Here is a 24398-nt window from a genome sequence, read left to right on the forward strand (position 1 = left end):
TGAGCCATTAGAGAAGTTATGGGGAATGTGTGGTCCTCCAGATGTTGCCAAACAACAAGTCCCATCATCCCTTGCCATTGGCTATACTAGTTGGGGGAAGGGTGCTGATGTCCCATACAGTGGCCACTGCTGAATACCTAAAAAGATACTGATTCGCGTAACATGTGCGTATGCAAATATATATGTGTGTACAGTGCAAATGTGGAAGCAATCCATGTAAATACAGTATGTCTCACCAGAGTGGGGAGGACCGACCAGGCGATCAGTGTACCTGCTAATTCCACTTCCCAGGTACTAACTGCTCCTAGGCAGCCTCACGGACCTTCTTTGTCATTATCTGACTTGAAACCAGGCTTGGCCCAGATATTTCTTCCAACAGAGTGCACCTCCAGCTAGAGGACTGCCCTGCAAAGAAGATATTTGGCCACTCTAGGATCTGGAGCCTCCCTTTTCCCCGACATTACAGGCTCCGTCCAGAAGTTCACGAGAGTTTCGGCACCTCTGCCCAGGCCACCCTTCCAGTTCATGCCAGTTGCTCAGACCGCCAGTGACTTGCCTCTGCGACGGCAGCTCTTCCTACAGCACCGTGCCCAAGCAGGCCGCACCGAGAGAACAATCAAACACAGCGCTTTGCTTGCTACAAAGGGTTTAATTGGTGCAGGAAGGAAATGCTGCTGAAATAATTTTGAGGAGTTGCTTGGGGCCAGCAGAGAACTTGACTGCACTCTTACAAAACAGAGCAGTTTAAAGGCAGAAGCTAAACAAGGAGGAAAGTGACCCAGACAGGAAAAAGTGGTTTCATAATTCAGTAGCATCTTCTAAAGATTGTGGCTTTCCTCCTGCCCACCCCTACCCATTTTCCAGTAATTGTGAAATATCTGAGGGAGACAGCAAGAATCTCAATGTTTGGAATACTTCCAAGGGATGCTGTGAGCAGAGGTGATACCGGATTTTGTACTTACAGCTGTATAAATACAGAGGGGGAAATGTATACAAGGAGCAGTGCGTGCAGCTAACTTGACCTCACACAGAATAATATTTGCCTTTCACAAAACTCGCATTAAAAGCCTAACAGTTGTGGCGAACATGCAGCTTTGGGGTCCAGAGGGAAAGTGGGAGTTCGCCTCCTGTTTTTCTTGTATTTGGACATCTCTTCCTTCAGCAAAGATGCAACAAGCTTCAAGCATCAGTTGCCCACAGTGCGAAATGGAGCTGTGGGAGAGAAATGCAGAACCACCGGTCAGGAGTGAGAAAGTGGGTCCATTCCCAGACGAACAATTATTGCAGTTAAATCAACTCTAATTGCATCTGCCTTGCAGCAAAGGACATGGGGCTAGGCTGCTATCGGGCTAGTAGCTGGGGTCGGGAAGAAGCCCAAGAGGCAAGTGGCTGGCCTCCAGCTGGCCTTGGAGGCAATACTTGAATCAAAGTGGGTCCTACTTGAAAAGGTTAAGCTCACTGGCCTACAAGTGGCCGTCAGGGTTCTTCTTGTGGTCCCACAGTTGCAGAGTCGGATGATTTCACCCAGTGTGGAGGAGCAGCAGACCTGGGCATTCATGTGGCTCAGTTATGTTTATGACATTTTCATCTTAGCAACAGATGTAGTCTAGGAGGCCTTACAAAAGCTAAAAAAGGGAGATACAGTACAGAGCAGGGAACAAGCATGGGACTAAACATAAGGCATTCAGGAATCCTTCATTCCCAAACGTCTGGGAGAAAATTAATGTCTTTGCCTGTTACCAAGGTGACAATGTAAGTGCCAGGTGAGCCTCCTTGGAGAAAGTATTCCATAAACAGTGTGCCACAACTGAGAAGGACTTCTCTGTTGCAGCTACTCCCCAACATCCTTTGGTGGGGGTACCCATTTGAGAGCTTCCAAAGGTGACTCGGGGTCCAAAGAGGTTCATACAGGAGTTGTCCCTTTAGCATTAGGTAGTGTGACTTTGGACATTAAATATGGAATGCCATCCCCCCCCCCCCCCGCGACTTGTTTCCCAGGGCCAGGACCCCAAATTCTCAGTGACTTTGGCTATATAGGCCACTGCTGCTTGTTTATCAGAAGGGAAGAAAAAAGGTAAGTCCAGGGGGACCCTTTCATGTCCGGTGGACACAGAAAGGCGATCGAAGAGCTAATGAAGGTAAGAGCTAAGAGGACACGCTCACCGTGCTGGATCTAAAATTCGTCTGTTGTTTCAGTCCTGCAGAGGCAAAACAAAAGTTAGCCAAGGAACCACTGGGTGGCTGTCTGTCTGTGCCTCTCTCTGTGTAGTAATATATCCATCCACAGGTCAAAAAAAGGCTGGAAGCAAAGTGACCTCAAAAGAATGTTGCTGCTTTGCCCTTAAAAGCTGCTTAATAGAGGGTGGCTAGGATTGTCCAACCACCGTAATGAGCAAGGCGCCCTTGATGACTGTGAAGGAGCCTGATGCTGCGTCTACGCAACGGGCACACGGAAAGCGCAGCTGCTGAGTGGCCAGGGACACTTGTGCTCCTTGCGAGCTCGTATCGTCGTCCACCCTCTGGACTCTGGACCGGTTTCCACCCAATCCTGGAGCTCAGTAGGCGACTGGGAGGCCCTGGGCTCTCCCTCCTTGCAGTTCTTGAGCCTGGCACCGTACTTGGCCTGGGCAGGTCTTTAGAAAGAGGGTGCCTTCCTGTAGAGAATGATCCTCTGCGAAACAGGACATGTGGCCTGCCAAATCCTCTCCTCTCAGATCTACTGATCAGTGCCAGCTCCATGGAAGGCCCCATGTTCAAGAGGTGTAGACCATAAAATGCCACTGGCTGGCCATCTTGAGGCCTCCTTCTGGACTTCCCAGAGGCCTCCAGGAGGCTGCTGTGACAAGCCTGGCCTTGGTCTCCTCTAACAGCCTTCTTCTGATCCACTTGCGCCTTAGAATCAGCATTTGTCTTTATTTAAGCTCTGGGACCTGATTTTCTGCTCTTTGTAGAACAGCAGAGTTGGGCCACTGGGTCCAGCCCCCTGCTGTTGGGCTTCTCCCAGACCAAACACTCCTAGTCCTCCACCAGGTACAGGCTTCTTCTCAAAACAGCAGAATCTGGCGCTGCTTCATAATAGCCTCCATGCACGACGCATTCATATGCGATTGCACCAATTTAGCTTTGACCATTAGCGGTGGCCAGCAGTCCCAGGAGCCGACCAGTGACGCCCCGATGAGCTGAATGTGCAGATGCACAGCAGCTGCCTATGGGCTGTGACCCATCGGGAGCCTGTCACCCTCTGGGGTCCTCGCTGTGGACCTAGATTTAATTGATTTGGAGCAGACACATTAGCCATGACTTTGCAATTATGACTAAAGCTGGATGCAATCCATGATTTGTGCAAATGGATTAATTAAAGGTGTAGTCCTTTGCATGTTAAGACGGGAAAAGGCCCTGGTTAGCCTGAATGTTCCTTGGCTTTAGGAAACTCTTTCTCTTTGCTATGGAACGATCAGTGCTCATTAGAGCTTCCCAAGTAATTTTGTTCCCAGATCACTACTTGGAGAGCACTGGCTTTGAGTCCAAGGCTACAGAAAGGAATGCGATTGGCACCACAGGCTTGGGGAAACAGCAACAGCCTCATGCCCACCAAACAGGGCAGTAACTTGCATAGCTAGCTGAGGCCTGCTGGAAGCTGTTGCCCAGCACTTCTGGAGGTTTGGGAACATGGATTTGTTATGCCCTAAATCAGCTTTCCCCAGCCTTGTGCCTTCCAGATACGTTTGGACTGCAACGCCCAGAATTCCCAGTCAATGGCCCTGCTGGATGGGAACACTGGGGGTTGCCGCCTAAATGCCTCTGAAGGCCACCAGGTTGGGAAAGGCTGCCCTAAATGAATGAAACTGACCCTAAACAGAGACAACAGGTCAATGAATATGTTTCAATGGGAAAAAAGCAAAACACCCTACAACTCCCAGGATTCTTCAGGAAGTATAGCTGGCTGGGGGCAAGCCGGGAGTTCTGGGACTTTTTCTGCCTAAACATGCATAGGGTTGATCCCCAAATCTCTGATCAAGCAAGGCAATACAGCAATCAATGAGCATTTAAACTCACCCATCTCAGCGAAAAGATTGTCATGCCTGGAAGGCTGCTACGCTTTCTCCTGTTTTGAAAAAAAATGGGGGGGGGGGGGAGAGAGAGCAGTCACCTAGAGATGTTACTTTCTGGCTTCACTGGCAATGGGATTAGCCACAGAAATAGCATTCCAACGTGAACCATCCCCAAAGGTGCATTTTTCAGAAAGAGGTTTCTGAAAATGGCAAGACCTCCTTTTCCCAGGTTTCCTTTGTGCCCTGGGGGTCTGGTGCCTTTCCCACACCACCGCAACCACAATCCAGAGCAGCCTGCCCTAGAATGGCGCCCTCTACTCTTCTCAAGCTGTTGTACCGGGAGGATGCCACCTTACTGAAAGGAGAATTGGCCCAGCAAATGACACAGCTATCAGGAATCATGTGCAGAACATCTGAGGAGGGCTGGAGAGGCCTCTACTTCACTGGTACAGCAAGTGCTTGCACACTTCACCATGGCTCCTCCGAATCCCTGTAGCTCCAGAATGCTGCTGCGGAGTCCCCCGGAAAGAGTGGCAGCTGCCGCAGGAGCCGCTCCAGCCTTCTAGTGTGGGAGTGGATTTCAGGCACGGTGGCTGATGGGATGCATGTCAACAGCAGGAGGGCTGAGTGAGGGCAGTGGGAACCATGCTCATGTGGGAACCATTTTCCTGTTGGGCACACCCAGGCAAAACCACGTAGCATGGAAACTATGCCTGTTGTGACTTGGGAACTCAGCTGCTGTCTCTGATCCTGGAGGGAGCACTGGGCTATCTGGACTAGTAGCCATGGAGGGAAAAGCCCTGCAGAGCACCAGGCCACCCAGCAGTAAAGCTGTACTGGAGCTTGCCCTTCCTCCCACTGCGGTGATGCTTTAGGAACTCGTTAAGACCTCCATCCTGGACAATGCGCTGCTCAGTGTAGCTGCGTCTTAGCAGTTGATCCCAAAACAGGATTTGGTCTAATCAGGGTTCAAAGCCAGGGGAAAAAATGTGCAACCCAAGTGAATTGCACAACATGGGGCCCTTCATGCCCTTGACTGCATCCCCAAGGGTGTTCTGACACACCCCGCCCCCAAATGTCACGCTGCCAGTTGCCCTGACCCTGAAAACACTGCTCTTTTCCTCCAAGATCCCATAAAAACCACCCTTTCTTGCCAATGCTAGCCATGAGGAAAATATTTCTCTGCCTCAGGATCCCTGGAAAGTATTTCTATCTCTCGTATCAGCAGCCAGCTTTGTAGATTCCATTCCCACTCACACTGCAGCCCCCTCTGGGGAAGGAGCCATAGCCAGAAGCGTGCTCTGTCAATTCAGATATTATGCGGAACTGTACTTAGCACAAATCACTGCTTACAAATCCACTGATAATTGCAGTTTCCAGTTTGACTCAGATTCAGGCATGGTGCAAAACCATTGTTTCACTTCCTTTGAAATTGGCTTCGTGTGGGCAGCCTGACCTGAGCCACTGCCTCATCAGACTGTGATCCCCTCTACCAGAAGCCCTGGCTGACTTTAAAAAAGAAAGGAAAAATACGAGCAGATGGCAAGCTACTTCTTCTAGAAGCTGTCCAGGTGCCAAGTGCATAGCTTGACCTATTTTGATCCAAGGCTTCCAAAGGCATCTACAGAGTGCCATGTCAAATATCACATTCGATTGCAACAGGTTAGTTTCTCATTCCTGCAGAAGGTTAACTGAAATGTAATGCTGCACAGAATGAGGTGCCCCTTCCATACACCCTGCTCTCTCTCCCCATATAGTACAGTATGAATTCTTCCAGGGAAATTGAGAATTTAGCAGATCTTCAGTGTAGCCAGGAAAAAGCATAAATTACAGCTCTGACAACTGCCCTTGGGAGAATGTTGGCATGGAATGGCAATTAGGCAAGAGAAAACTTAACACAGGCTAGAGTTACCGAAATCTGGGCAGGATCTGGCCCTCCAGAGGAGGGTATCCAGATGCAGAGGGTGATGGGGCTTCTGTGCTTTTAATAGTTATGCAGGAGGGCTTTCACATGCATGCTATGTGATACCTGCCAAAATTCTCCTTCCTACATAACTATTAAAAGCACAGAAGCCCTTCCATCTTCTGCATTCAGATGCCTGAGACTTACATACATCTTCTGGCTGTCCAGAACTGGGCAACAGATCCAATCTGCTCAGAGATAAGTCTCATCAAATTCACGGGGGTACGGCTACAGTCCTATACAGAGAGGGATCAGCTGTTCTCTCAATGAAAGCCGAAATGCCGAATTAGCTCATTAAAGGTGCATTCCCACACTCTGACAAAGAATTTTTTGGAGCTTGATCACTGTCTACTAACTTCAGAGCTCGGACTCCAAAGGTTGACGCCCTCCTGCAATAAGGTCTTAGAGCCTGAACATGGGAAATATGATTAGCATTCTGTCCCTGCCGTTCCCTTCTGGGCAAAAGTTCCATCTCTGAAAAATGATCTCCACCCCTACCTTCTCCCTGTACAAATCTATCATCTGACATCCGAGATAATGATTAGGAGAAAACACTGATTTGTGAGACTTTATGGGGGACAAGAGAGAGGGAATGATTAACTTTCCGTCCCTGCAGTTCCCTCTTTGGCAAGAGTCCCTTCTCTGTAAACATTCTGCCCTGTAAGAATGTACCATCTGACAAGTTTGGTAATTGGGAAAAACATCCCAAGACTTTACTGGAAATAAATAGAACAAGCCAGCAGTAACAGGAACACGGCCACAGTAATAGGGGATGTACTCCACCCATCCAAGCAGAAGTTGCTGTGTCATCTTGGACAAAGCATATAGCCTTTACTATTTCTTAAAGTAAAAATGTATATCTTCGGTGGCTTGGATTAGGCAAGAAACTGTAAAAATGAACACATCCTGACTTAGATGTGTTTTGAAAGTCCTCTGGGTCATCCATTTAGAAATTCTTTAAAGAGCCCGATAAGGAGATGTGTCTGCTGGGGGAAAGAGAGGATTTCATACACATGTTGCAGATCAGGAGAGGCACCAGGAGCCAGCGGTTTTCTGAAGGCCACGGAAGAATGTGCCGGCTCCATTCACTGGTGCTGCAAACGGGCCTGGCTTTGCAGGGCTTCATACAGAAAAGCTGCCAGGCAAGTGTGCACAGAGGCTGTGGTCAGACTGGTTGCGAAGCCATGCCGGCTGGCACAGCCCCTGCCGTGGAGCATTTCTACCACCCCCAAGGGACGAGTCTCTGCACTCTGCTTCCGTAAGGAGAGGCTGCCCTGAGGTAGCAGGCCGGGCACTGAAGTCCCTGTGGCTTCCTGGCTGCACCAGCTATCCAGTACAAAGCCATGTGCTGATTAGGAAAATCTGCCTCTAGTGAAAGGAAATGTGACTGCAAACTCCAGCCACACACAAAATGAATTTCTAAATTTAAAAAGCAAAATAATCCTGAGGTGCACAGCCCTAGAGAACGCTTAACTCACATTGTCTCTCACCCCGCACAACAGCTGTCACTTCTGGGACGCCTTTAAAACCTGAGGCTATATAAATATACTATCCTACAAATCTTTGTTGCGGTTGGAATTTTCCCTTATGGGGTCACAGTGAGCAAATGCCATGGCTTTCAGCTATCAGCAAGCATAGGTAATTTGTTTTAATTTTTCTTGCAGCTACGCAGACTGAGAAACTTTGCATGAAATAGCAGAACCGTTGACTTATGTCTGCCTAACAACAGTTTAGATTACTACTGAACTCAGAGCGTGGCTTTACCTCAATGGATTTTCATTCTATTTAGCTCAGAATCTTAGCTTTAAAACGAGACTATGATTATCTAAATTGAACTTTGCTTTGTTCCTTTGTTCAGGGTCTTTGTTGGGGGTCAGGAAGTCACCCTGCTACTTATTTCTATGGAGCTTCTGAGGTGATTTTTGTCACCTCAGATTTTCCCTCTTCTCTTCTCAGCCCATAAAAGATAGGAAGCTGAAATTTGGGGGCCTTTTAAACCAGGCACTTTGTGATAATGGCATAAAAGTACAAGCTGGTAAGTCTATTAATATGTAAATTACAATACAGAATTTGTTCTTGGGGTACTAAAGTCACCCCATGATGCATGATCAGTTAATATGCATGCCAAATTTCAGGGATCTTGGCATTGATGGACAGAATGTGTTTGAAGTGGTTTGCAACAGAGCAGGTATATTAAAATGACAATAGCAAAATAAATAAAACATCCCTAAAGATCTATGGGAGAAGCCCTGCTCCGGGAACCCTCTCTAAGAGAGGTAAAAAGGTCATCAACTCGGAGTAGGGCCTTCTCTGCTGTGATGCCCAGACTCTGGAATGTACTTCCCAGAGAGGTATGCCTGGTGCCAAGTTTATACTCTTTTCAGTGCCAGGCCAAAACCTTTTTATTTAAACAGTATTTTAAAATTTAACAACTTTTTTTCTTCAGTTGCTCTGTTTGTTTTGTGATTTATTGTTTTGTTCTGTTCTATTATTTATTGAAATTGTTGTTTTGTTCTTTTAAATATTGTAAGCCGTCCTGAGATCTTGTATAATAGGATGGCATACAAAAGCTTTTAATAAATAAATAGTAAATAAATAAATCCCTGTAAGGGAGACTCCAGGTAAGGTGGAGACATTTGAATCTGTATCTTCCTGGCTAACAGCTCAGGCTACAATGCTATACATACTTGCCTGGCAGTAAATCCTACAGAAATCAGAGGAGCTTTCTTCAGAATAGACAATGTAAGATAGCACCATTATCACTGCTAGTTAAAAAGAGACTTCCAGTGCAATCCTATGCATATATATTCAGCAGAAACTCTTGGTGTTTGACCCAAATGCATAAAATTACAGACTTAAAAAGGTTATTTCCTGTATGTTCCAAGCTAGCATAGACTTTACTTTTCAGATGAAACCAGTACCATTTTCCAATCTATGGTGGCATTTTCTTTTAGCTCAAATAATGACTCATTTATTAAGCCATAGACTACCATATAGGCAATAGAGGAAGCAGGTTTCCAGATGAAGCTCTTATCATGCAACGGCTCTGCTTTATCCAGTGAATTTTGTTGTCTCCTACTTGTAACCTCCAGTGTTTTCTCATCACTTCTTCCATCTTTTCTTTTAGTGCAGAAATTCCATGAAAGAAGAGAAGAGGGGATAGCTCTATTCTCATGGGCAGCGGTCAGAGTCTTTCACCTGGAAGCAAACTTTCCTCAGTGTCCATAAATGAGATGTTACCAAGGTTTTGATAATGTGCTAATTTGGTCAAAAAGATTAAACAAAGAATTTTTTTTCTTTTGACAGTCATGGTACTTTTTTTTTTGGTACCACTTCATGTTTTGAATTCCTCAGTAAATTACACTTTTCTTTAGGCTGCAGTTCTATATACTAACCAACCCCAAAGCCTCTTCATATCATTCAGAGCCAGATGGGAGTCTGCATTACATACTTAACCTGGAAGGAATTCTCTTGAGTAAGTCACTCAGTGTGACTTACATCTAGGAAGACATGTGTAAAATTGCACTGTTGAATCCGAGTATTAGCAGGGGGGTTGTACAAAGGCTTTTGCTACCTGGAGGCCTGGAATCACAACCTGAAATCTTTTGTAATCCCTAATTGGCAATAAGTTTCTTCGGACAACTGAAAGGGCGGGAAATGCTGTCCTGGATGAAGTTACGCCAGCCATGGCTTTTGGGGGAATAGAAGACACAGCTGTTCTTAGGACTGTCTCTGTCCTCAGGCAAATTGCACAGGATCCTTGGTAATCAAGCTCTGACCCAGTTAGTGATCATGACAGTTGTTCTTGGATTCTTTAAACTGGAATCGTGCAAGCTGCTTGTTTCTGCTTTTCATTAGCCACTAAAGGACACCCATTCCTGAGTTGTTTAGTGAAGTGTGAACTTGGGAATGCAAGTTAATCCAACAACTACTCTGCACAATCATGAGCTGAGCAACTCTATAATTGCTGTTTCGATGGGCAAATCAGCCCACCTTTTGTTTCTTCATCTCAAGAGCCCTACAGTTATTCCTAGGTAGAACCTGCAACCAGCAGAAGCCAGGGACTGCTGTGTCTGTGAGGCTTCTCAGCCACTGCGGCTTTTATTCTGAGCTTTATATCCCTTGTGCTGAATGCCACCCCCAAACTACATTTGCTACCATGGGGCAGCAAGCACAACTCAGAACAAATGCTGCAATGGATAAGGGGGGGTTAAATGTTTTTATTTTTTTTTATTATATATATATATATATATATATAACATTTTTTATTTATTTTGTTATATATATATAACAAAACTATATATATATATACACACACACACACACACACACACACACACACACACATATAGTGAGCCGCCCCAAGGCTTTGTTGCGATGGGGGTGGCATAGAAATGTTTTAAATAAACAAATAAGGAGACCCACTGGCATAGGAACCCCCACGCTCTCCAGTTTGAAGCCCTCACACCCTCAGGGCCCCTGCAGACTCCTCCTACTTACGGCTCTGAACATGCGGCCTTCAAGAGCGAGCTGCCCCCCCACACACACACACACAACAGACCATTTTGTACAGTCATACGCACAGTATTCTGTACCCTGTAGGTAAATTCCACATCTTGAATTTGCACAAGGTTTAGAAAGTATGAGGCGGTGTCAGTGGGATCAGGGGTATACATCGGTGCCCCTGCCAAGGTGCAGGAAGCTTCTCTTTGATTGTACGGGCGAATGCAACGCAGGAGCGGTTCCCAGCCATTCCTGCTTTTCAGACGGCCACACACGTCTGCGTGCTACCCAAGCCCTCAGTCCTGCTGCTTGCACAGACAGAGTGGTCAAGGGCACAGTCCTCTGCAAGCTTAGATAGAAAAATGTCCCACAGCTCCCAGCACTGCCCAGCCAGCCCGCTGCGAGTTGCGGGCCGTCCCATCCAAGCACACATGGAACTGTTCCCTACGTCAGTTTTCAGGGCCTATCAGTTTTGCCCTGTGCCTCCTCTGTGTCTGCTGGTTGATTTACCAGGCCACTCTGAAACAGATACCGGGGCTGCATGCATTCTCTCCAGCCTGCGTATCCATTTCAGCAGCGCAGTGTTACACCCAACGGGCTCTGCCTTGTGCTGAGTCTCAAATACTTTTGGGGCTATCGTGCAGCAGGGATTGGCAGGCGGGGAGAAGGCGACGTACCTTCTGGTACTGGAAGGTGAAGTCTTTCCAGTTGCCGATATTTTAACAAGAGCGTGTTACACATCAGGTAACAAAATGGCCAGACTTCTTTTTCACTTCCCTTCTCACAGCCCCACCTGTAAAATGGGAATGTTCACTGTTTGCTTTTGGCCAGGGTCATGTGCGGTTCTCTTGGCCTGTTTCAGAATTTTGTTTTCAAATTCCTGATCTGTAGCAGCTCAGTTGCAGAATGTGTACTCAGTTTTATCTCAGATGTATGATTCACAGAGGGTGTGGAACAATACGAAACATGGGAAGCTGGCCTCCTGCCGAGTCTGGCCCATGGTCCAGCTAGGCCAGGCTTCTGGGCACTGACTGGCAGCACCTCTCCAGGCTTTGCAGCACTTTCGCCAATCAATCCTGATACCAGGGACCATACCTGGGACCCTCTGTATGCACAGCAGGTGCCCTACCTCGGAGTTACACCCCCTTCCCATCCACTCCATCTCTTGAGCTTCCCTTTTGCATCTGGCTCTGCTCGCTCAACACTGAAGGGGCCATGCTAGTAACCCCCCACCCCTGATAGATCCCATAAGCCCAACTCCCACCCAGCCCAACCGAGCACTACCTGAGTCCTGCTGTGATGCTGAGCAGCTTGGTGCTCTGCATGAGGCTCCCTCTTCCGTGCATCACCACCGAACAAGATACCAGAGAGTCGATGCAGCGATTTCTCCAGTTCTTCCTCGGTATACTCCAGGCGTTTCCCCAAACTGCCGGTGAAAGAAGTAGCTGGAGCTGGCTGGCTCTGATCCGCTTTCTCTCGCCTGACTTCGTCAGCTGGCTTTTGCTTCATCAAAATAATGACGATGACGAAGAGGATCATGCACAGATAGACAACCCACACTTCCTCCATGCCAGCACTTACAAGAACCACGGACAGTGGGTACTTTTGATGTTGTCACAGTAGACCAGAGGCAGTGTTGGTCACAGCCAACGTTTCGGGTGTCCAAAATGTTAGTTTTCAGGGTCCAGATAAAGGGAAGAACTTACTTCAACAGGGAGCGCTAATAAATCAGTTTAGCCTGGTAACTCAAGTTAGAACTTAAAAACAAAAGCAAATTGTTCTTTGTGCATATGGATAAAAACGATAAACTATAGCTTTTGTTCCTGAATAGAGGTTTTGGTACAGAATTAAAAGAGTTCTCTTGTTTCCATATCGTCATAAATCCAGTTCTTTCTCACTGTTGCTTATATATTAAATTTCTATCCTGCCTTTCCTCTCAGAATAGTGCTCAAGGTGGCTGAAAAAAGAAGACAATAAAATGCTTGCTTGACTGGTGTTATTCCTCCAGGTGTTCTTTCTGAATATCAGTGATTTTTGCTGCCAAAATGTTAGTAAAATTCAGATTGGTATTCACAATCATCCGTGTCCATTTGGCTCTTTAAAATTCTTAAAATATTTTCACATTTTATATCAGTGACCATACCTGAAATATCCTAATGGAGTTTAGATTACTTCAGGCAGCTGCTAATTGCTTGCTCTAAAATATTTTCTTTAAAAAAATTCACAGCCACACATAAAAATAAGAAAAACCTTTAAAAATTATTAGTCAAGAAAACTCCCCTCCCAGCTGATAATCAAAACTAATAGTTACAAAACATAAAGGACTTAATTTTTCTCTTGAATGGTCCAGAGTGGTCCGCCTGGATGGGTGCTTGATGCTCCTGAGAGTTGGATGTTAGCCCTTCGCAGGAGTTGACTTTGCAGAGCAATTCAAGTCCAGCTTTCCTGGCTAAATTCTCCCTCAAATCTGTGCGCACACACCCCTACTTTCAGATCCACCCACTGCCTACTCCATATATAGGTGAACAGAAAAGGGACCAATTAAGTCATCCGTCCACCCACATCTTCAACCAATCCTGGAAGAGGGATTGGGATACACTTCATCAATTTGCAGGACTTGAGCCAACGGGGCAATATGGAACTAGCGAGCCAGAAACTGAATGCAAAAGGCATGGCTGTTCCCCGCCCCCCCCCCCCCCGTACCTTCCAAGCAAGGTCTGAACCAACTTAGAATGCATTTCATAAGCCCTGCCAAGAGGTTTTTGTTACAGTGGGGAATGCCAGTGCTTAAAGCGGAACAGGCTGGGCCCAGGTACCAGCTGTCTCATGTGTTTCACAGCCCTCCACTTGCTGGGTGAACAGGGCATCATTTTTAAAATTTGTTCCTGGTGCAGAATCATCTTCTTGCCCATCAAAATAATGAAGTTTCCTACAACATTTATGAACTCAAACTGATTCTGTGATGCAGGCTAATTTTGAAACATACATATACTATGCTTGGAAACAGCTTGATGTTTAAACCGTTTCTCCACATATGGTTGAAAAAAGAAACAACTGCTCCAGAACGGAAGGGATCTTGAGCATAAGAAGACTGCAGTGGGATTCTTTATATGGACTCCAATATACAAATGAGACATAAAGGACTCATGACTTTTTCCTGGACAACAGCCAGGACAGCCATAGCTGCCAACTGGAAATCAGCAACTGAACTTCTCCTTATCACATGGAAACTGAAAGTTTGGGACCTTGCACTGACAGCAAAAAGCACCGAACATCTTCAGGTACAGAGGCCAAGTATAAATTGATACTTTTAATGCAATATGGTCTCCTCTTATTGATTTCACTAAGACTAAGATGTAGAACGACCTGCTGAAATAGGCAGAACTCTGCAGAGTGACCTTTCAGGATAATGAATGAGAGCTTGATCAGATAATCTTGGGAATCTGGGAAAAGACAGTTGCTTTTTAGTTGGAAAAATGTTAAAAGGATTGCTGCAGGGCATTCATTTATTAACCAAGATAATCACTTACACGGTCGGTGGGGCCTCTTGTTCCTTCTATTGTTATTTGGGAATCTACAGAGAGTGCACATTTTAGGGTTGCCAGCTGACCTGAACTGGCTTGTTCAAATGCCTTTAACAGAAACGTGATCAGTTGCTGGAGATTTCCATGGCCAGGTGATATACAGTGGTACCTCGGCTCAGAACGCCTCAGTTCACAACCAAATTGGGTTGTGAGCAGAAATCTCATACAAATTTTGACTCAGGTCACGAACTCTGCATTGGCTGGCGACTGCGATCAGGGCCATCTCCCCACTCCCAAGTGGGTTGATGGCCGTGATCATGCTGGGGGCAGGGTGGGGGGAGATGGCCGAGATCACGCCCATCTTTCCTGCAGGAGTGCAACCGCAACCTTGCCCATCTGCCCCCCAGCACAATCATGCCCGTCTCCCCCCGAACACGCCCGTGTTTGTGCCCGTCTCTCCCCACCCCTCATGCGTGCTGGGATGACGGGCTCAATCGCTCGCGTGCTTGAGGGGGGCGGGGACATGGCTGCACTCGTGCTGGAGGTTGGGGGGGAGATGGCCGCGATCTTTGTTCTTTGTCACTTTGCTTCGCATTTTTCTGATTAAAAAAAAATGGTTACAGAACAGATTAACCTTATTTACACTGAACCTTATGGGGTAATTTAACTTGGCTCACGACCAATTTGGATCATGACCAGAGTCCTGGAACGGATTAAGTTTGTGAACCAAGGTACTACTGTACTTGGCTATTGCCTGGACATGGAGCCGTGGCTGCTAAAAAGCACAATTTCAGTAGCCACTTGCGAGATTAGCAACCCTGATGTTTTCCCTACCTTTTCCTGAAATGGTCATCTGCCCAGACCACACACAATTATACAATGTAATCTTAAGCACTAATAGAAGAACTCTGAACTTTAGCAGGACTTACTCTGGAGCAAGAAAGCTTTGGATTGCAGCCTTAATCTGCTCATTGCTTAAACTGAAGTCCCACCAGGTGCAGCAGGGCATGGATCTGAGTCAGTGGCACTTGACAGCCTGCAGAATCAGACGTTACATCCAACGCAGCTTAACAAATCTGACCCTCCAGCAAGCGCTCACGGGGATCTCTGTCTTAAAAAGAAGAGCACACTACTTTCTGTAGCATCCAGGGATCAAGGCAGGCAGAGATTAAAGCAATCACATTCAAGAGGTATCCAGCATCATTATTTTAGCCCAGAAACACTGCCTGTCTCAACTTCTTCCTGCTCAATTTGAATGACACAGTTAAGAGCACCTTAAAACAGATTTCAAACAAAGAATGAAACAGGCAGGTTCTGGAAACCCATTTATTTTATATTTGACTCAAGTAGAAAATTCTTTGATCTGTTCAGTCACTCTTTACATCATACCATCTTTATCTCCAGTCACCCCCACAAGGCACTTGGGTAGAATTTTTCCACTATTCAACCACACTGCTTTTCTTTTTGCAGGCCACACTGCAATTCAGTTTTTGGAGTGAGGTGCGGGGGATTGGAGGCTCCTTGTTTCCAAAGAAAGCATCCACCATGTTTTTAGCGGCAACTCAAAATTCAATCCACACATGTCCAGCAGGCTTCCTTAGAAGAAATTAAAGTGAAACTCTTCTTGAGAAGGTGCAAACACCGAAGAGCAAGTGTGAGCTGCCCTAGGACAAGCTGAGGTGACAGACGGGCAAAGAAAGGGTTCAGCGGAGCTCTGGGCTCTTCCGGCCATTTTCGCAGACTTCCGGAAAACCTGGCTCTTCTTCTTGTGGGCATCCTCAGTTACTTCTGTGATGCAAGCGGCTTTGGAAGCTGAGGTGGGGGAGGAACAGCAAGAACAGAGGAATGTGAGCAATTCCGAATGGGTAGGCAAAGGGCTGTCCTATTAAGATTGCCGAAAGCTGAAGAGGCGCAGAGCCGCCGTATGTCTGTCACTCACACTGGCCAGTTTTCCCCCCCATTTCAGCTAAAAAGCCCTGCCCGAGCAGCTTATGCAAGATCGGTAATAAATAAGACACTCAGTGCCTAAAGGGTCACTGAAAGTCAGGACACACAAAGAAAAAGGGACAGGGAAACAAATGGGGGGGAAAGCAAACAAGTGTTACTGGGCAGATATAATGACCAGCTTGGATAAGAAGAGGGAGGAGGCAAGCTCAGTGGGACTGACGGCTTGGCCCTGCGCTCCCCACCTCTCCCTCTGCGGCAGCCAGATGGAGCAGCTGTGGCTGGATGGCAGCTAAGACAAGCTGCGGCAGCCTCAAGCTATTTCCAAAGGCTTATCCTGGTCCTCAGGAGTGAGGTTACCATCCCTACCTGCTAGCATGGACTTCAGCTGCTTCTGCCTTTCCTCTGCCATCTTGGTTCTGTAGTCGCCAAACAGGGCCCGCATCAGCTGGCGCTTCTTTGCCAGCACCGCCTTCTCGCTGCGCAGTGTCCTGAGGGCCCGGCGGGCTTCTTCCACTGAAACAGAAGAAAGGATGTCGCTGGCATTATTTGAGCAGAACCGCAACAAAATGTTACAGGCTAGAGCAGTCTCATTTTCCCACTCCCTTCCTGCTGCAAAATTCTTGCCCAGAGAACACGCACAACCACGCTTTGCCTGTACTAGGTCCCCCTGCTGCTATTTTTGTGTAGTTCCGCAACTGCAGGCTCCCTGGACCTGCTGATACCTCCTCCCTTGCACACGGATGGTGTCGTTTTGGTTACAGGAGGAGGAAGAGTAGAATACGCTTGACAATTATTGTCATACCGTCATTTGGAGAATAAGCTGGCCATCTGGGCTGGAGATAAGAAGTTATAGTCCAAAATATTTGCAAGGCTGGGATAATCAAGGACTATGAGCCTGCCACATTCCTCTTCAGCACAGGCAGGTAAAAACCCTAAAACTAGCCCTCTCCCTGCCAGAACAAAAGGAAGCAAAACCAAAATTTGCTTATTTTGTTGGTTGTGGGTGTTTCATATGGAATCTTATTATTGAAATGTGCTTTTAATCCCAAGAGCTCTTTTCCTGCCAAGTGCGGTTTGTTGGCCTGCCACTGCCCCTCCAAGTGTTACTTTACATTCATTTACAATGAACCGTAATTGCTAATTTGATGCCTGTTCTTCCAGTCTGAAGAAACCATTTTGGAGTGCCTCACGATCCCTTTTCATTTTACCTGCCTTAAATAATTTGGGGTCATCTGCAAACCTGCCCTTTTTCCTGCCCATTCCTGATTCCAGATCTTTTGTGCATGAGTTGCAGAGCACTGGCCCCAGTAGAGATCCCGTGGGAGCCTCCTGTTTGCACCCCTCCACTGGGAAATAGCACCATTCCTCTGTCAGACGCCTGTAAGTCTCCCTGGGAGGATACTCTCCTGCAAGGCAACCTAACAGTCCTTAAGAAGCATGTTTTTAAACGTTCACTTCTATGGCAATGGGGAAAAAATGATTCCCCAAGAACTCCCCCTGTGCCCATGAAGCAGCCACCCCAACACTCCTGCCCACTGAACATGCTGGCAGGGGCTGATGGGAGTCCAAAACTGCTAGAAGGCCCCAGACTGGGCAAAACTGTTGTGACTGCACCTGGTGTGTGAGGGGCAGGGGAAGGATGGCACACAGAGGAATACGGGAAAAGACAGGAAGCTCACAAAAGCATCTCTGGGCTTTCTTCTTCTACCGCTCCGCTGGATAAGCACTGAATGAGGGACTGTAGCACTCCAGACCTCACAGGACTACAACTCGCAACAGTACCAGCCAGTATGGCTTGTGGCCCAGGAAGATGGGAGTTGTAGGTCAAGATCTGGAGGGCCACAACATCTGCAACCCTGAAACTGAGGAACGGCAGCAGCCTCTGGGGTCTGTCTTTGCTTGCCGCTCTCCAAAGTATCAGGGATGGAGAAGGGGCGGCTTTGAAGAGTGAAATTCTGCAGCTGCTAACTGAGGTGCACTGCCTTGGCATACAGAATACTCCAGCCCCCCTCCCCACTCCCCCCCCCCCAATCTGCCAAAGCAAATTGGCTCACTCTGCTTGGGAGTTGACTTCTGAGTCTTCAGGCCCAGTTCCAGCTGTTCCACACACCAGTCCACCTCCCTCCTTGTCTGTTCTTCTGACTGTTACATGAAAAGTAGAGAGGCAGGGTATGTGTGAAAATAACAATACGGTGGAAAGAAGCTGGTTAAGAGAACCTGGACTTGAAGCAACTTGTTTCCTTCTCATTGTCATTTGTTCATTTCTTAGTCACTTTCTAAGACAGTTCTAATGAAGCAATTTTAAGTGAAACACAAAAATAAAAGCTAATGCCAATGGTACAGACAAACATTAACACATCCACAACCAGCAAAGAGATTAAAAACGTGCAATGCCGGCCTTAATAAATGACCTTTTCAAATAAGGAGTGCTAAAGCAACCTCTCAGGGGCTAAAAATAACCAACAGCTAACAGAACTACGGACCAGTGATATTAATGCTAATCTTCAAAAGTTATTAAGAATAAGCTTGAAAAGATATCCTAATAATGTTTGAAAGCCTAAAAGAATTAAAAGGACACCTGAAAGTTATTAATATATGAGAATGGAGAATCTCTCTAGGAACAGTGCTCAGCCACTGGCGGTGACCACCAAAATGGCATCCTCTCTCACAGCCGCCCTCTGTACCTGAAATACTAAATTTCTGTTTCAAGAGGTGCAAAGGGAGAGAAGGGAAGGCGTGGCCTTGACAACCTGATTCTACTCGAGTCTGGCTCATTCACTCAGTCTGTCCCTTTGCACGCATTGCTCCCTGAGAACCACTCCACAGATCACCTTTCTACAGGTACATTTCAGAGCTGCTGCTTCTTACCTGGGAGCAAACCTAATTGAGGCTCTCTGAGGAACTTGCTCCTGGGCAGAAGACAGCACTGAAAAGGGTTTCTTTAAGTATGTGTGTGGAAACAGTCATCACACAAGTGTGCTTGGGACTGGCTGCAACTTGCCCAGATTTGCCCCAACTTAAATAAAAAAAAAAAAGGGAACCCCAAAGCTTCATGAAAACCTTGAACAAGAATTCAGACCACTGCAGGCTTCTGCCCTTAACCCTTTGCAACACGAACGGGGCATGCAAGGAGCATGTGCTCAGTGGTCTGATCCGCCTCGCTGATTCTCACGCTGCCACCAACCAGAGCTACTCACAGCCCATGTCTGGAACTGTGTATATGGATTTTTCTTCCCCTTTACATACCTGACGTCCCTCAGCTTGATTAGCTGTACTTTTGCTATGGGGCTGGCTGGCTCCATTCACATCATCACAGCGTGCTACACTTGAGGGTGGCTGTTTCTGTTTCTTTTTCTTTCTCCTTTTGGAGGAACCACCTGGTGTCACTGTCAACGGTGTCTCCTCACTCCCTGTTAAGGCTGCAGACCAATTAAATAAATTTATTTAAATCCCTTCCTTTTAATGATGGAAGCTCATTCTATGAAAATTAGTTTGGGTATATTTTATGTATAAAAATGGCGCTACAAGCAAAGCAAAAAAAACCCTTGGCATTTTTATTCCATATAATTGTTGCTGCAATGAAAGCATTATCAAATGCTAAGTAACAGAAACAAAAGTCCCCATCCTAAAGGCAAAATAAAGGTGTTTTTCAATGGGAATTTAGCTAGTTAGAATACAATTAGCCAGTTATATTTGAGGCCAGCCTGTTAAAATATGTCCAATCCCCACCCACAAAACGACCCATGTTTAGCCTATGTGTTTACCTAGCTAAACTTCCCTACAGGAATCCTTTGTAGTTTACAAAACTGCTTCCTGTTCCCTTTGCCAGCCACTTTGTCTGCATCAGTTCTCAATTTGCCTTCGCTGAACTGGCTCATTCTACCGCCAGGACTGAATGAAAACGAGCAACACGGCCTCCATACCTACTTGGGGAGTCTCCAATTTAGGCATCGCTTGTGCAGAGCATTCTTCATCTCTTCCGCCTGCACTGTTCATCACAGGTGGCCTGTCAGGTCTCAGTAAATCTGCTCTCTCCAGTGGCACTGTGGCTTCTTGGGATGAGCAGCCAGCCTCTGCAGCTGCTCCCATTTCTGGGGAATCATCTGGGATGACAAAGTTGAAAGCAAATTTGGGGCTCTGTGTTCCAGTGGAAAAATTAAGTGTCTCAGATAGACCATTTCCAACGGGCTGTTCTTTGGAATCATCGAACTCATGGGCTTCTGCTGTGGTCCCATGGTGGGTATCTTCCGAGGCCATTTCAGGAAGAGCAAAGCCAAACTGAAAGTTATTATCTGACGGCACAAACCAAGATGCAGCTGCTGCTGTGGAAGGGTGGCTAGATCGCCTTCTGTACACCACGCTGCCTGAAGTGAGATTATCTTCGGGTTGTATCTGTACCATCTCAGGTCTCATCCCTAAAGGGAAAGAGCAGCATTTCCATTTAGCGCTGAGGTTTTGGACATTTTAACTCCACCCTCCATTGGAATGTGACCCTCAAAAGCCTTCCTGAGCTGTAATTTGGCCTTTGGGTGAAAGAGGTGTTGCACACCTGCTCTAGAATTATAAAAGTCACTGTGGCTGCTGCTTACAGTGGGAGGTGAACCACTGAAGATATTTTGCACGTAAGTTCTTTTGCAAGGAGGCACTTCCTCATGGTTTGCTCATGCTATTCTAGGGAGTCAGTCAGTCAAAGCAGCACAAAACCAAGAAACATCGGAACAAAAGCCATTCTTTGTCATAACATACGAGAGCAGCTCTAATAATAAACCTGAAAAATGAGACAATTAACAATGCCTGTCTTTGTGTGTGCGCGGAATGTCTTGCCAATGTCAATTTCGCTGTTTGATCCTGAGTTCAATCATAGCAGGAGACAGAGGCTCCTTCCGCTCTGAGGAAGTGGCATCGATGGCAATGTCACAGGGTACCCCACCTGGGTTTGCAGCTCTCTTCCTCTCCTCTGCCATCTTGAGCCGGTAGTCCCCAAAGACATGGTGCATCACCTGGCGCTTTTTCCCAAGAGATGTCTTGCGTGACCGCAGAACCCTGAGGATCCGCTGTGTCTCCTCAGCTGCTCTCGAGAATTGGAAGAAAATACAATGAAAAGGCAATAATACTCATTAAGTCATGCCGTTCCTTTGGCACGCTGAATTTTTACAAGGCTTCTGCTATACAAAATACTTCGCAATCCTCTTCTTGGTCTACCTCACAGTAACCTGAGGAGGTAGGTCCATATTAGTCTCATTTAGCAGATAGGAAACAGAGCCTTTGAGATAATAACTTGCCCCCAAGCAAAGCATAAGAGCATACTGGGATCTGAGCTCAAGTTCCCTTTAAACAATATTCACGAAAAGCACTGTGGGGAGTGGAGAATTGGAGGGGGGAGGAGAGCAGAGCCTCATTTTCTCCCTCCATTCCGCAGTTCCAAACATACAGCTGGAGAAAGGCACACAGAAGATTTTCTCCTGACCTTGTGCTGTGGTTCAGAAAAGTAATAGGAGGTCAGGAACCCTACACTACTGGGGAAGGGAAAACCCTCCAGATGATACTGGCCAGAAAGGCTAGCCAAAACACAGATTTTCCTGGAAGAGAGGCTGTATTAGGAAGGTGACTCGGTGAGAATTGAGGGTTATACCAGATACATTGAAGGGGAAAGACAAAGGCAGCACACCTTGTTTTGGAGTTGGGTTGAGACGTAAGAGGCCAGTCTCCAGCTGAGAAATGCACCATTCCAGTTCATCCTGAAGAGTTGGCTTAGGAGCCTAGATGAAAAGAGCACAGAAATTGCATCGCTTGTTGAAAATAGTAGAAGAGGAAGAGAGAGAGAGAATGCACAGAAATTGTATATTACACACACAGGAATTACTTCTAACAGCAGAGCGAAACAGCTGAATACCAACAGAACTGCAGCAAAACAGATTCACTAATGAACAAGAACGTATCCTACACTGGATGACTGTTGTTAACAGATTTCAAATTTTGCATGTCTATATTGCTGGGATCTTTTAGACAAGCTTAAATTTCTAGCCCACTTCTTCCCAAGATCAGTGAAAGTATTAATTTGCATTAGTCAGTTAAATTAGGGTGCTCAACCATATCCAATCAATACTATTGATAAATGTTAATGTGAAATCCTGTTTAACATTAGGCAATGTGTGTGTCAAAACTGTGTTCTTTATTTATTAAGATAAAGCTCTTAAAGCCTTCTAGGCATTGATGAAATATTGTGAATACACACACCTGCATGCATGCCTGCAGTCTAAAAGACAGTACAGAAAAAGGGATGGGGTAGAGTTACGTTTCTTATTTAAAGACGGAAATGGTTAATAGCCTATTTCATGAATATAGAACTGTGGCTGAAATACAGCCTGGCCCAAGGTTATCTTTATTTTAATTGCTGCATGGACAGAATGACTTGTTATGCTTGCTGAAAATCCTCCTTTCTACACATCTATGAAAGCTACAGAAGTTTTAACACTGAAACACTGAAAGATTGTTCTTGTTGCAGAAGACAGAGTATACCTCTTCCATTAGGAAAGACGGCAATACTGGCTTCTATACAATCTCCAAGTCCTCCTGTTATCATTTGCCTGGAAGCCCAAGGGACAATCAGCACCTACAGCAAAACAAATCAGCATGAGAAATGTACAGTGAAATCTTATGTCTTGGTTCAATGGGGCCTACTCCCAGGTAAATTTGTAGAGGATTGAGGCCCCTGTAGTCTGCTTTCCTCCTCCCCCACCCCATCAAAACACTGAAAAAGTGGCAGTGTAAAAGCAAATTCCATTTTATTCCTGTGTCATGGTGGTGAATTTAAAAAGCACCTCTACCCAGCTCTAAGTATTTTTTTTGCAAATCAGGACTGGCAAACAATTTAGTTAATGTTCTAAAATATCAGGAATGCAGATACGGTTTCAGAGAATGGAAGGGCAATTAGAGGGTAGGAAAAGAGATGTGCTAGTTGTGGTCTTCACAACTGAAGTAATACACATGGCTGTCTAAAAAGGTCCCCCATAAAATAATTAAGTCCAGGGTTTCAAATTACCACTGGCAGTTATGGATACATTTGCACCTCCCATGCCATTATATTCTGGGAAATCTTACTAACATGGCTCTGGAAGTGTAATTATAACTCTCGTGATTCATTCTGAAAGCACAGCCCTGATCACTCCTGCTGTCTTACCATTAATAGCATATCTGATCCCATATATTATATACAGCCCAAACCTTAACGGATAAGACATTTAACTTCCGGTTTACAGAGCCATCTATGGCATTCTGGATCACTCCTCCCTGGACACAAACCTGCAAATACTCCGAGAATGTCTCTCTTTTTTAAAACAGTAATCACAGCTGGGAAATAGCTTTGGGTTGTTTTGTCTTCATTAAATCAGGACTGCGAAATCGGTCATACATGGAATAGCAACAGTGGGGAGAAGAGAAATCGGAGCTGGGTGCTTTGTAAGTGGGTTACCACAAGTGACTATCCAAAGAGCCCTCCTCCATGCCCCGCTAGGGCCAGAGAGTACCAACCTACCCGCGTTTAAGCGCAGAAAGCCGTACAACCCCCGCCACGTCCAAGCCAGCCATGGTGTAGGGCTGCTTTTCTATCTGAGCACGCAAAAGATTGCTCCGTAAGTACAGGGTCACAGAATGGCCTAGCTACACCAGCCACGTGGCTGATCTCACGAGCTTTCCTTACGCGAAGCTGAGGTCTGAATAAAGTGCTCTAAGCACTGGGGGCCGCGCAGAAAAACTCCACCACGTCGCTATCCCCGTCCCGGAGTGCAAACCGGCCTGCCCCTATCCCACGGCCAGCCCAAGACACGCAGGTTTTTCCTTCTCGGGCGCCCCCTTTCGTGGCTCAGATGCAGAGCATTCGCCCGCCGCCTTAATCGTGCTTACTCGTAAGCCAAGGCCCCCCGAGTTCAACGGGATGCAGGCCCAGGCGGCGAGGGGACGGCTTTCCTTGAAGACGCGCACCTGCCGGCGGAGGCTCGGCCGAGGAAATGAGCACGGCGGACCGTGCCCGCTGGCGGACCTCTTCCCCCGCGCCCCGCAGTCCCCTCGCATCCAAGGACTTCAGTTCCGCCCTGCAGTCGTTCCGCGAGCACAGCACATCACCCTGCCCAAGCAGCTCCTTTCCGTCTTATAAAAATCCACGCCGAGGCTAGGAATAATGCCACAAGTCTCAGTTTTAAGGCGCCGCTTTGGACAGAAATAAAGATGGCTCCAAACCTGCTGGCTGGGGCATGCTGGGAGTTGTAGGCCTTTTTAAACGTACATAGAACTGTGCCCCTAAAGGCATTTTTGACACCTGCACTTCGGGCCAATTTTAACCAATATTTATAGCACGATTCTATCCGTTTCTACTCCAAAGTATGTCCCCCGAAGTTCAATGGAGCTTTTTCT

At 46.6% G+C, this 24398-nt stretch overlaps 1 protein-coding gene and 1 long non-coding RNA gene across 4 annotated transcripts; both read right to left on the reverse strand.

Moving 5' to 3' along the window:
* Positions 1-1017: 1017 nt before the first annotated feature.
* Positions 1018-13055, reverse strand: LOC123025108. Its single transcript, XR_006415065.1, has 4 exons — positions 11803-13055; positions 4057-4105; positions 2164-2198; positions 1018-1212 (listed from the first exon to the last, which is right to left on the reverse strand). It is a non-coding gene; the product is annotated as an uncharacterized LOC123025108 (long non-coding RNA).
* Positions 13056-15354: 2299 nt separating this feature from the next.
* Positions 15355-24194, reverse strand: LOC123025075. 3 transcript variants are annotated; one of them, XM_044433532.1, is made up of 9 exons: positions 23892-24194; positions 22509-22602; positions 21658-21748; positions 20920-21057; positions 19913-20404; positions 19236-19408; positions 18044-18131; positions 16356-16502; positions 15355-15854 (listed from the first exon to the last, which is right to left on the reverse strand). In XM_044433532.1, exons 2-9 carry the CDS (start codon positions 22515-22517, stop codon positions 15640-15642), a joined length of 1353 nt encoding a protein of 450 aa, XP_044289467.1. In that variant the 5' UTR covers positions 22518-22602; positions 23892-24194; the 3' UTR covers positions 15355-15639. The 3 variants fall into 3 exon arrangements, with proteins under 3 accessions (XP_044289467.1, XP_044289469.1, XP_044289470.1); XM_044433534.1 differs by having other exon boundaries at positions 23970-23991; XM_044433535.1 differs by lacking the exon at positions 23892-24194 and adding an exon at positions 23524-23604.
* Between the last annotated feature and the right edge of the window lie 204 nt (positions 24195-24398).

The sequence above is a fragment of the Varanus komodoensis genome, unplaced genomic scaffold, assembly GCF_004798865.1.
Source record: "Varanus komodoensis strain SLA01 unplaced genomic scaffold, ASM479886v1 scaffold26, whole genome shotgun sequence".
Taxonomy (NCBI): Eukaryota; Metazoa; Chordata; class Lepidosauria; order Squamata; family Varanidae; genus Varanus; species Varanus komodoensis.